This window comes from Rhamphochromis sp. 'chilingali' (genome assembly GCF_963969265.1).
Source record: "Rhamphochromis sp. 'chilingali' genome assembly, chromosome: 9".
Classification (NCBI taxonomy): Eukaryota; Metazoa; Chordata; class Actinopteri; order Cichliformes; family Cichlidae; genus Rhamphochromis; species Rhamphochromis sp. 'chilingali'.
Window position 1 is genome coordinate 6,555,905 of NC_137936.1, and position 12,673 is coordinate 6,568,577.

Here is a 12,673-nt window from a genome sequence, read left to right on the forward strand (position 1 = left end):
CAACTGCTATGTACACTTTAGTTTTTGACAATATATACAATTTAGTACTTAAAGGAACACACTCCACTGTTTTGGAAATAGGCTCATTCTCCATCTCCCTCAGAGTTAAAAATGCAGCGTCTTCTTTCTAGATCCGTACGTTAATAGGGCTCTGGAGCGTGATCTTACGGGATGGGGCGTAGCCAGGATTTTTGGTCAAGGCGCCATATTAGCAGGCCAAACAAATGCTTGCTGTGTGGTCGGTTGTAATGTTAGATTGCACTACCGACAAAGGAATAAGCTTGAAAACAGGCTCTCTTTTCATTGTTTCCTCACCTGGAAACATCATGAGGGAGCTTATGTGTTGGATGTTACCAAAAGAAGGCGTCTAGCCTGGATAGCAGCTGCGAGACGAGCTGATATTCAGTTCTCTACCAGCCACAGATATCTGTTGGTGTGCTCCAGTATTTTCATTCAGGTAAGTTCTAAATAAGTTCATATTATTATTTATAGCCTGTTAATTTTATTTTCAATAGCACAAACTTAGAACAAACATGCAGAACTACCTTCTATTTATAGAGTTGCTAATTATTTGGCATTATTGCAACAAACCAGCCTATGAAATGAATGAAACAAATCCTGACTGGGTTCCAACACTACACATGGGGCACTACGAAATCCCTGCTTCAAACTACATGCTACATACCACCATGCCAATCAGATTACTTCTTCCATGTGAGGGTAAAAAGGTGACCTTCCTGGATAAGATGGCAAAGGTTTGCTGCGTTTTGGTGAACATGTGCCCCAGTGTGGTAGTAAAACCAGGGAAAAATGCTCTTGTTAAATACTTTTAAGTCTTGTGCTGTTTATGTAGTGATAAGTTTTCAAAAGAGACAGTAAATTACAGAATGCTAGTAGTGGGTGATATTATACAAATGCTGTCATGATTTTATGTGAGCATTTTGTCATTTGTAAACTATACATAACATTTTTTCTACATTGTAACTGATGTGATGTTCGACAAAGTGCTTTTAATTAAAAATAGGCAAACATTTCTTTGTTTCTTTATTCAACTTTTGAACAGTGGTATTTAGTAAGTACATATTCAGTAAATGCAAAGTATTTACATGGCCCCCTAAATTAAAACATTATGGGTTATTCAGAACAGAACTATGCTTGGAAAAATATTGTCCCATCAGTTGATCCAACTCCTCCACAGTAGCAGGTGGAACTTTTCTTTTTTGAGGATGGCTTCTTTTACCTGTCACAACGAATGGTCTGTTTATGTTTTGATCAAGAACCTTTTTTTTGGGCAGCTGAAGAGGAGAAGTCTATCTTATGGCCAACCTCTGGCTGTATCTTGGTCATATTACCCAGCAAAACCCAGTATGCAGGTTCATCTGTAACAGTCCTTGTGCCACAGATCCTCACTGTTGCTTCTACATTAAACAGAAGAGCAGTGACATGGCTGCAAGTCTCCACGACTCTAGCCATACAGCTGCAGTGGGCGGCTTCAACCTTCCCTGTGATGCTCACAATGACCTGTGGCTGCAATGCTGCAATTCAGTCTTTAAGAGTGCAGGACCTAAAACACACACAGACAAAGTTCATTTAAAGACAAGAACTTTAATAAGCCAAGTCCGACACGAATGTGTTTTATTTACTTTCAAATCCATTTATCATAAATGTAACAAATAAAGTGTTTTTATGTATCCATCTATAGAACGCTGCATGTTATATTCTAAATCTGCATGTTTCTTTTTAGAAACCTATCAGCAAAAAATGAACCTAAAGTATGTAATGCAAGGATGTAATTACTTTCAAGAGGGAGAAAACAAAGTTCGACTTTAAGTGACAACTATGGACACCTAATATGACAAGCAGATTCTGCAGGTCATTAATCAATGTATAAAACTAAAACAGAATGTATTTTTAGTGACACAGGACACAAACAAGGAAGCAAGATGTGTAATTAGGATTATTTATAATAAATATGAATTAATTAGGGCAATTTCTTTAACCATAAAGAATAACTAAATCCTTCAGGACAATGTCACATCAATGCACTGAACTCACTATGTTATCCCTCTAACAGAGCCTCTACATGTTCTCACTGTAATTTCCCCCTCACGAATGAATTTTTGCTAGCACTAATTTGAATGCTGGGGGGAATCAAACGCATTTTACTCGCAGTACTCAAGCTGACTTACCTTTGCTTGAATGACGCCGTACTCACAACGTGGAGGCTTAAAAATAGCCAAATCTTGTACCCAGTCCTTGGTGAATTGGATGTGCGCCTCCAGAGATTTATAATTGCGAAATTGGTGCGCCGTGTATGCTCTGACTCCACAGACAAGGTATGAGAGTAGATCATGCTAAGTCAATAGCGGTTTGGTCTTCAGGGTTTCTACTCCACGGCTATATTTCATACGGGTCCACATTTCAACAATCAAGTACCGTCTCTTTGCATCTGGACAGAATCTGTCTCTATACCGTCATTTTCTTTTGAGCTACGTTTCAGAATGGTTCGTAGCAATCTTGTTTTGATTCGTGACCTGCCAAGATGGTGCTGCGCTCCCACAATGCATTGCGACATTATGTCAACTCCAAAGCCCTTTGCGTGCAGGAGTGTATGCGCATGCGCATTGCCACGGTGGTTTAAAAAATAAAGATATAATGAAAAGTAATTAATAAAAATTAAATATTTAAACATTCCCACAAATGTGCAATGAACGTGCAAAAACTCTCTTTAGTAGTTGTTGCTGTTTCTTTCTTTCTTTCTTCTTTTTTTTTTTTTTTGAAAAATAACGACGTCTCTGAGGCGCGAAATCTGACAGCGAGAGGAACGGCCGGATACAGGAGACGGGAAGAAACAAGCCGATTATGTTCGCGTTAATTAAGTGGTTGGAAGATGTAAAATTCTCAATTCTGCCAACTGAACATATACGAGATTTTAATGAGGATGAATAATTAGCCGGCATGGAGGAAACGGACCTTTATTTCGTGGAGTGGCGACAAGAAGCCAAGGCGGGTGGCCAGTCTAAGAAGCCTCCATCATCAAGCTAGCAGGTGCCTTTTCCCATATAATATTACTTTATTCTCGTGTATTTGGAACGGAAGCGTAGAGCTGCCACCCAGGCAAAAGAGAAATATAAGTATATCACGTTATAACGTGAAAAGTTTATCGTTCTAACAATATACTATCATGTTTGAACAACATGTTTGAACAACATTGTACGAAAAATGTACATAATTATCACGTCCGTACAATATTGTGCGAACGTGACAATTATGTATATTATAATAACGTGATATTATATTATACAAACATGAAAAGCATAATGTTAGAACAATAAACATTTCACGTCATAACGTGATACAGCTCTATTTTTCTTTTGCCTGGGTGGCAGCTCCACGCTTCCATAATTTGGTAATCAAAATATGTAACTTAATTAATTATATTGTGACGTACTTTTGCCTTTTCTTATTATTCTGCCTTCTCAATAACTATCAAAGCCTATTCACATTTAATTTGGCTTTCACAGAAATCCTACCTCTCCTTCTGGCTACAGAGTACTTACCAAGGTTAGAAACAAAGAACAGTTATGCTTTATTAATGTTCGCTAATTACAATGTTCCACATTTCCTTGCTTTTTAAGTCATTTTTAGGCTTTTTAGAGTTTTTGTTTTTTATTTTTTTAGCAGTAATGTTTCTGCCTATTTATTTCAGCCCATGAAATCGAATGCAGATCTTCCTAATGTGAGATTTACATAAATGTAAGTAATTTTGTTTGTCATTGTCATTAATGTTGTTGCTGTTGTTGTTTTTGTGCAGTTTGCAATCATATAAACCTAGCAAGCATCAGTCAGCACAGTGACTAACCTAAACAGATTCTTGCTTTATTCACATATATTATATGTAATTATATATACCTGCACATTGTACCTAGGGTTGCAGCCACTTGGCCCCACCCCATTGTTGTGACAGCCCTGATTGTACTTATACACTGCATCTGAGCAGGGAACAGTCTGCCACATTAATGTATTTTTAAGTGACTTGTTTGTAATACATGAATTTGTTTTTTACAGATGTCAAAGTCTCAACCTCATGCTGCCCTCCCCCATCCTCCTAAAGTAAGTATTTGTTGTTGTAGTTTTTTATGCGGTGTCTGTGTCACATGCTAATCATAATTATTGAAATAACTGTTTTCTAACAGATTTTCCAAAACACTAGTTATGTTTGTTGTCATTCAGACCAATACTACTGCTTAGACATTGTTTAGTGGTCATGCATGTTTGACAAGCTCGTTATGATACCAAAACAGTAGGCCTATCACAATAATCGATATATCGACTTAACACACAATACATGTACATGACCTCAATAATTGTTGATGATGTAATTTATCCGCCATTATATTTACAAAAATAAAATATAATGATAACAAAACAATAACATTAAATAACACTGTTTTCTATTTGTTAGAAAATTTACTATTTATTCAAGTTTTTAAGGTATCTAATATTTTGATTCCTAATTTCAATGATCTAAATACTTTAAGAATTAGATGTTGGTTTGTCAATTGAAAGTGTGTAGATCTTGCATTATTATGGTGTTATATTATGATTATACATTCAAAGACATAAAATGGTCTTAAAATGACAATGACATAACTTGTCGCAATTGTTTATGGGGCAATATACCGACCAACAAAAAGTCGCTATCGTAACAGGCCTTCAAAACAGACGGTTTTATGATTGATAAATTCAAAAAATAAATACATTTAATTTCTCTGAGATTCTCTAATATTCAGTTACAGTTCACAACACAGTTACCCGTACATGCAGTATTATACTGTAAATATAAATCTCTGCATTTAGCATCCCACTAGAAGCGTCACAGTTACTGCCTCTTTTTTTTTTTTTTTTTTACAAATACCTGTACTATCACTAACACATTTACTGTTTTACTTTTAGCCTGTGGATACAAATGCAGATTTCCTTAATGTAAGTTGTGCATTTTAATTACATCATGTTATTTTTATTATTATTTATTTATTTATTTTATTTTACATTCAAATATTTCAAGCTTCTTGGTTAAAGAAGCTTGATTGCTAGTAGGTAAAGAATAGTTCACCTATAATTCATATTCCCAATTAATTTCTCACCTCTGATTGAATGCCTTTGTTTGTTTTCCTTTTGACTATAACAAAACATTTTTGCTGGATATATATGGTGAATTTATATGCATAGATACAGTCGTAGTGCTTGACACATGCAAACAGCAGTAGATGTACTAAAAAGGAAATAATTACAATCATGATGTTGATTGCTGATGTCAGTATATATATTTTAGAGGAATGTTTTGTTTTTCACCCAAAATGAACTATATTGCTTCAGAAGAGATTTATTACCCTACCGGACTCTTATATATTGTTCTGTTTTTTGTTTGTTTTTGTTATTTTCAGGTTCAATGGTGCGTGTTCTTCTAATGGCCGCCTTCCCACTGGAGGTTTTGATCCACAGCAATTTAAAAGGTAATCAGCTTTGAAAGTCAGTTCAAATGGTTAGCTAATAGTACTTTAAAAAGCCTACAACTCTGTCACCAGTTTCTTTACCAAAAATTACCCATAAAAGTATCGCTCAATAGCATATATTGTAGTTCAAATGTTTAGTTGTACAAATATCAAATTTTTGGAAATCTAAAACTAGTCAAACACTCAAATGTTCATGCTTTTTATAGGAGGACAGAGCAAAACGGACATCGGCGCAGAGTGAAGAACTGCCCTTGATAAGGACACTATGACAGCCATATATAGTAAGTGAAGACTTTCTGTGTATCTAAAATTGCATACAGCACAAGTAACTTACTTTGCAACCATTAAAATAGGTTGTAAAGTAAGTTACCAATACAAATAGGTGATGATGCATTGTAGTGGTTGGTCTCAGACAAAGAAGGTCAACAGATTTATGAATGCTGGAAGGTAAGGAGAGACGACCAAAAGGGGTGTTAGCATTACTGTAATGTGAACTGGATAGACTTCCCATCTAGGAAAAAAAAGAGGTAAAATTATGCGTAAAATATATCTGTATTAATATCTGTATCTATATAAACAGAAATATCTGTTTGCTAAATGAAGCCAGCTAACATAAATCACATTTTTATTTTAACTCTGATAAAAGTAATAGAACTGTGACTTTTGTTTGTTACAGTGGCGGTAAGGAAGGGGTTTCCCAGCGTGTCCAGAAGGGCTTTGAGGATTGCCGTGAAAGCTGGGGGAACTGAGACTGCTGGAAAAGGAAAAGAAATTACATTTTAAGTATGCTGACTTATGTTCATACAATCACACACACATATACACATACACACACATATGTGTGTGTGTGTGTATATATATATATATATATATATATATATATATATATATATATATATATATATATATATATATGTATATATATATACACACACACACACACACACACATATATGTATATGTGTGTGTGTTTCTTTTAGAATGTTTGAGTATGTAATGAGAATAAACTTATAAAATGAATATTCCTTGCTTGATTGATATGCTATATGTATGTTTTAAACATCAAATAAAGATTTCTTTCAGATGTTACATGTGAATGTGTTTTCTTAGAAATATATGAAGGGTTAAATTTATATTTTTTTGAATGATTTTAAATAAATTTAAATTGTATTTTGAAATATATTTTATTAATATATTTCAAAATATACAAAAAATGGCCAAAAAATATATGTGCTAAAAAACATTTCAAAATACATAAACATATTTCAAAATGTATTTTAAAATACATTTTGAAATACATTTCAAAATATACAAAAAATGGCCAAAAAATATATGTGCTAAAATACATTTTAAATATATAAATATATTTTAAAATGGAAGGATGCTAGAATGCAGAAAAGAATCCTGGGAGTTTTCAGGAGTGCAGTTCAGCTGAACTGAACATCTGTCCCAATCAGGATGTAGTCCTAGAAGGAACAGTTCACAGCTTTGAGTTAGAAAATCTGCTCATTCCTTAGAAATGTCAAGATTTCTTAATTAGATCTCATGTCATATACAAGAAGCAATACGCTCACATGCATGAAATCGATTTAAAAAAACCAAAACAACATATTATCAGTATCTCTGACCTTCAGCACATCAAGCTGGGTGTTCATAAGCTTCATCTTTCCAATTGTGGGCAGTGGGTATCCCTTAGCAAGTTGGACTGCAAAATGAAATTCATAATTTTAGACCACAATTTCACAAATGTGGCAGAATGTCATAATGATATTATAGATGTATTACATAGCATGCACTGGAATCATTCCACCTAATGTAACTTCATACACAAATTCAATTAAGGAAAATACTGACATCAATAAAATTATTGATGAAAACAGTGGAATGTGTTAAAGTAAGGTCTCTGATGAACGTCATTCATTTAAACTGTTAGAAAATAGACTCCCACAGTGCAAATTAAAAACAGCAGACTCATTAGAAGTGGTAAAGAGATGCACAAGGAGATGACCCTGAAGGTGATTCAAAGGTATATATTTTTGGAACATTTTATGATTTCCCCAATAAGAAAATGGGGTAGAATCTTAAAATAAATGGTAAAATATTCAGAAGACCAGTACAAGCTCTATCCCCATGCACTAAACAGAAGTGAAGAAGTTAAAGAATTGAAAAGTGGAGGGAGGGTGGGACACGTCAATGAGAACGAACAGCTGTTAGAACTGGGGGAACGTATATAGATGAGAACCAGGAGGAGCATATTTGGAGGCGTGGTCCCACTCCTGAAATTCCCGATATTTTATCTCCAATAAAAGCAGGAGTGAAGGTAGGTGAGTACAGTTCCTGTACTGTGGTGGAAGTATTCTGGATTCTTGTAAATTACTTGAATAACTTTATCTTTTATGTTTTAAATTCTTAACAACACCTGAGAGGTAAATAATGAACTTCTTCCGATTTCATAAACTTATTGACTTTATAAAATATGAGCTGATAGCCTAAATAAAATCAACAGAAAGAAAGAAAAGGAATGAGAATAGTCTCCATATAAGTAAGAGCTGGGGGTCTGTTTTACACAATACAATATTAATAATTATCCAGACATATGTAGCTAAAAATGATAATCCTGCTGGTCCCTCGTGTTGTTTGTCTAATATTCCCTGGAACTTTGGAGCTGCTGTGAAAATGCAAATGGAAATCCTCTTTGGAGATTTTGGTGAAAAAAAAACACTCTTTAAATTTCAAAGTGAGGATGAACTCACCATTAACTGTGGGTATCACCACCAATTTGAAGACCCCTTGTAAGATGCTATTGAGGGCGCTGACCTGTAGGTTAGATGTAGGGTTAGTTTGAGTTGCTGATGATTCAGACTGTTATTGTATAGAAATGCACTTCTTACCTGAAAGTCTCCCACATTACTTTTGTCCAGGGTCAGATCCATTCTGTGCAAATTAGACTAAATTAGAACGTGATGTTCATCTTAACAAAGACCTCTCGGCCCTATTTTTCTTTGCCAGTTAACTCACTTGTTGAGGGTGACAGCTGCAGCCAATTTCATTTCACTGACAAACATACGGGCACTCACGCTGGCCTCCTGTCAAGGCAATGGTGGTTCATTTCAGATGGTTTTCTAAAACCACAAAGACAATTTAAAATCATATCAGCTGGGTAACTTACCAAGTTCAGGACAAAAAGAGGCGACAGAGTAGAGTTGGGCTGGATGGCAAAGGCCGTCACTGTGGTGGTGGCCTGGACTGTTGCGTTGTTGGGCTCAAAGGTCAGTGTGGGGGTTTTCTCCATCTTCACCAGCAGCTTCATCATCAGACCTGGGAACTGCTTAGCAATCTAGAAAAAAAGAATTTCATGTGAAAAACTGCCAAGAATGCGTCACATAAAATGACTGGGATGTGTTGTCACCTCTGGGATAATGACTCCAAACGTTATGGTGTTGAGTCGGATTGGAGAGCTTTTTGGTATCTGGCACGACAAAGTGAGAAAAGTTAGAGATCAGTTTGATGTCCTGAAAAGAAGGTATGAGACTCAGGAGGCAGCAGTTTACCATGTCGTCAGTGATGGACAGGCTGAGGACTCCAGCATTGTTGTAGACGAAGACTGCAGAGTTGACAGTAAAGGCAGACATGCCGATGTACAACATGTTGTTGTTCTGGGGTGGCAGGTTAAAGGCCGCTGGTGAGAACGGAGGCTCCTGATGCTTCCCGATGTTGTAAAATTCCCCCTGAGAAAGAAGACCCAGAAAACAATGCTCCAGATTTTTTAAAACTAATAAAAATGTTATCTTTAGATTCCTGTAAAAATGTAGTGTTGCATAATTCTCTACCTTCAAGCTCAGATCTATCGAGGACTTTAAAACAGTCGGGGACGATACCATGGAATATTCAATCTCTGCATACTTGTCCACCTTGGCTAAGACTGCATAGAGACAGAAGCTCACTCATGTGTTCATCACCAGTGAAACAGCTGATTGAGTAACTAAACAGGATACTTTACCATTGAGAGTTTTCAGCTGAGGGTTTAAATCAGATACTACAGTGGTGGCCCGAGGGCAGATCTGCAAAGCGGAAGGAAGAAATCTGGTGTTAGACTTTGATTTGTATTGGAGAAAGTCATCATTAAAGGCTCACAAAGACATTTCAAAATTAAACATTGGTGAACAAAAGAGCAGATGTTAAATAATCACTTAATCGCTTCTCTTAATGGATATCCATGAGCAACATGGATATCCATTAAGAGAAGCTCACAGTTCTCCATGTAGCAGCTTAAAATAACCTAATGAAAAAACATACACAAGTTTTTCTGAGAACAAACAAAATCCTTCTAACTGGGAAAGCAAAGAGATGATGATGTGTTTGTTTAATGATAAACTTAATGCTGCTGCAGTTGAACGTTTCATTCCACATACAGCTTGTTTCATGATTTCAATTAGGCTACATTGTTAGTGTAGCTTGGTTTGTGTTTGTTGCCTCCCTTCCTCCCTGCTTCTGACTTTCAGTGCATATCTAAGGCTCCTAAGGTTTCCATATTTTGGAGGTAAATCAAAGTATCTTGAAACACTGCGGGCTAAGCCCGAACCAATAAATCTTTACTTCTTTATTTTCATCATTACCCGGTTACTTCAGAGTAACAAATGAAGGAAGATAATGTGAGACACTGTGAACTAGCAGACACCTTACCTAGCAGGTAAAGTGTGTAAGCTGGATTTCTGCTGCATGTAGCAGATTTGACCTCACCTGTTTCTGAATCGCATTGCGCAGAGCCTTATCAATAAACCTTGTGAAGAGATTGTACAGCCAGCTATCAAAAAACAAAACCAGCAGGAATTAGAAGAATTCTGCAGATGAAGTAAAATAGTAAAACCCTTCTCCCTCACAGCTGGGTTTCTCACCTCGCTCCACCATGAAACTTGACCTTTGCACTTCCAACAGCAGCTGAGCAGCTGTCACTGCTGACCGCTGGTCGGCCTGTCTCATCAGTCTTGATGGAGATGGTTGTAGCGATACTGAGACCATTCACATTCAATTCAAAAGACCCGCTGTGCTTTCTGGTAAAAGAGAAAAAATATCTTTTTAAGCAGATAAATTACTTCTCTAAAGAAGAGATGTTACCTCACTCACATTATTCGCAGGTACTTGACCCTCCAGTTTCCATTCAGACTGATGAAGGCATCACCTATAGACATTCTGACTCCAGTCCCTGGCACCAGGTCCACTGAAGACTTTGGTATTCCCACCTTCAATACACGTATACTGGAAGAATTCGTGTTTTGTTTGTTTAAGCGGAAACAGGACAAAATACTTTGTAACAGAATTTAGAGACATGTTGAACAAACTGGAGCCTTACTTTGACAAATTGTACTGGACTTTTCCAATCGGAGACACCCTCTGTTCCCCTGAAAAGTCTGGAACTTGGATAGAATTGAGTTTCTGCTGCATGTCAGCCATGCCCAGTTGCCTGCCTAACAAAATGTAAAGAAAAATAATTTACTGAGCAAACACTGGAGAAATCAGTCCTTTTTGAGCAAGAGGACAGCTTTTACACAAACCTTACCATATTCAATGCCTTTTTCTGTCAACCTGACCTTTACTCCAGGATTGATGCTTAAGAGAGCCCCCAGAACCAGCCAACAGCACAGGAACATCTTCAGAGCTGAGCCATGAAGAATAAGAAGACCAAGGAATATTTATACAAGCACAAAAGCAGAAGAAGCTAAGCTTCTGCTTACGAAATCTATGGGGAAAAATTGGAGAGCAATAAAATCCAGCTTCTTCTTTTAGTGACAGTTTACAAGAACATGTACCAATTCAACAGTCCTGACATACAGAGCTTAGTGGAGCAGCAATGCAAAGCAGTTTATTTCACCACTTCCTAGGGTTGCTTAGAGTGAAAGCCTATGAAAGAGCTAACGGCCATTGCTCCACATGAGACAAGATTGAATGACAAATTACATAATGATGAAGTTTAGTTATACAATGACAACACAGTTATCACACACTTAGTTCATGTGTCTCACCATATAATTTTGTTAACAAATAAACCACAACAGAAAACTACTAACAATTTGTAATCAGAGCTATACAAAAAACCTCTAACATTAAGTCTTAGAAAAAGTTAAAGACATCTAGCTATGAAATCGAGAGCACCTTAAATTTAGAGTCACACTGAACATCAAAAGTTATCCTGGTGCTATAGACAGCTGAAGATGTTTGTAGGTGCATTTGGCAGCAGGTACAGGTGTGACTGTGAACCTGAATGAAACGGTTGCCCATCTTCTAGGAAAGGTGCCCAAACACCATTGCTCTCTCCAAATCCATCCTATTTTTTTCTACTTTTGCTTTTTGCTAGTGTCATTGTTACTGCAAGACACAGTGCAAGAGTGTGACAGAGATACCAGGAGATATGCTGTTAAACAAGGAGAGCAGGACTAGTGACGGCTGCTTTGTGCAATGAGGAACAGAACAAACGCTGTCAGTCGTGCAGTGGGACTTGTGCTTGCAGCCCAGCACCATGTATCCATTGGAATTCCCCAGAGAATACCAGAACTGGCTGGTTTGCTCTGACATCCTGTTTTCATCACACATCGGAGGCTCACACAATTTCTGTTAACAGGGAAAGACTGTCTGGCAAAACAATGACGAGAAATTTGCAAAGAGCGCGTCACTGGTGGGAGCCGTTACTCCTGTACTAGCCCCCCTTGTGTTGTGTTCTGGTCAAATTTGACTTAGTTAATAGTTTTATGTCTGAAAAGTGTTGTTAATTTGATCAGACAGACTTAAGATTCTGTGACTTTCTCCACAAAGAGGATGTCAACCCACAACCTAAATTTGATTAATTTGCATAACATTTTATGTCTTTTATTGAGCATTTTTACACTCTTGGTGTTCCTGGTCAAAAGTAATCCCATTAATAGAAATGATTCGTTGTTCTCTAAGCCTTGCTCACAGCACTAGCTGGCAGCACCATGGCAGGTCGATATAGAGTGAGGCTCGTGATTACACATTTGATCACCACAATTCAATTCAATTCAATTTTATTTATATAGCGCCAAATCACAACAAAAGTCGCCTCAAGGCGCTTCATAGATACAGAGAAAAACCCAACAATCATATGACCCCCTATGAGCAAGCACTTTGGCGACAGTGGGAAGGAA

At 36.8% G+C, this 12,673-nt stretch overlaps 1 protein-coding gene and 2 long non-coding RNA genes across 3 annotated transcripts; 1 reads left to right on the forward strand and 2 right to left on the reverse strand.

Moving 5' to 3' along the window:
- Positions 1–1,031: 1,031 nt before the first annotated feature.
- Positions 1,032–2,567, reverse strand: LOC308402115. The gene is made up of 2 exons (XR_013972701.1): positions 2,190–2,567; positions 1,032–1,564 (listed from the first exon to the last, which is right to left on the reverse strand). It is a non-coding gene; the product is annotated as an uncharacterized lncRNA (long non-coding RNA).
- Positions 2,568–2,598: 31 nt separating this feature from the next.
- Positions 2,599–6,360, forward strand: LOC308402116. Its single transcript, XR_013972702.1, has 8 exons — positions 2,599–3,048; positions 3,525–3,564; positions 3,710–3,756; positions 4,069–4,113; positions 4,957–4,986; positions 5,448–5,516; positions 5,723–5,797; positions 6,193–6,360. It is a non-coding gene; the product is annotated as an uncharacterized lncRNA (long non-coding RNA).
- A 128-nt stretch (positions 6,361–6,488) lies between these two features.
- Positions 6,489–11,168, reverse strand: LOC308402636 (bactericidal permeability-increasing protein-like). Its single transcript, XM_080891625.1, has 15 exons — positions 11,074–11,168; positions 10,867–10,981; positions 10,641–10,772; positions 10,412–10,567; positions 10,257–10,320; positions 9,517–9,577; positions 9,347–9,438; positions 9,068–9,244; positions 8,926–8,985; positions 8,686–8,853; positions 8,535–8,602; positions 8,408–8,450; positions 8,270–8,333; positions 7,145–7,221; positions 6,489–6,982 (listed from the first exon to the last, which is right to left on the reverse strand). Exons 1-15 carry the CDS (start codon positions 11,162–11,164, stop codon positions 6,944–6,946), a joined length of 1,407 nt encoding a protein of 468 aa, XP_080747751.1. The 5' UTR covers positions 11,165–11,168; the 3' UTR covers positions 6,489–6,943.
- Positions 11,169–12,673: the final 1,505 nt, after the last annotated feature.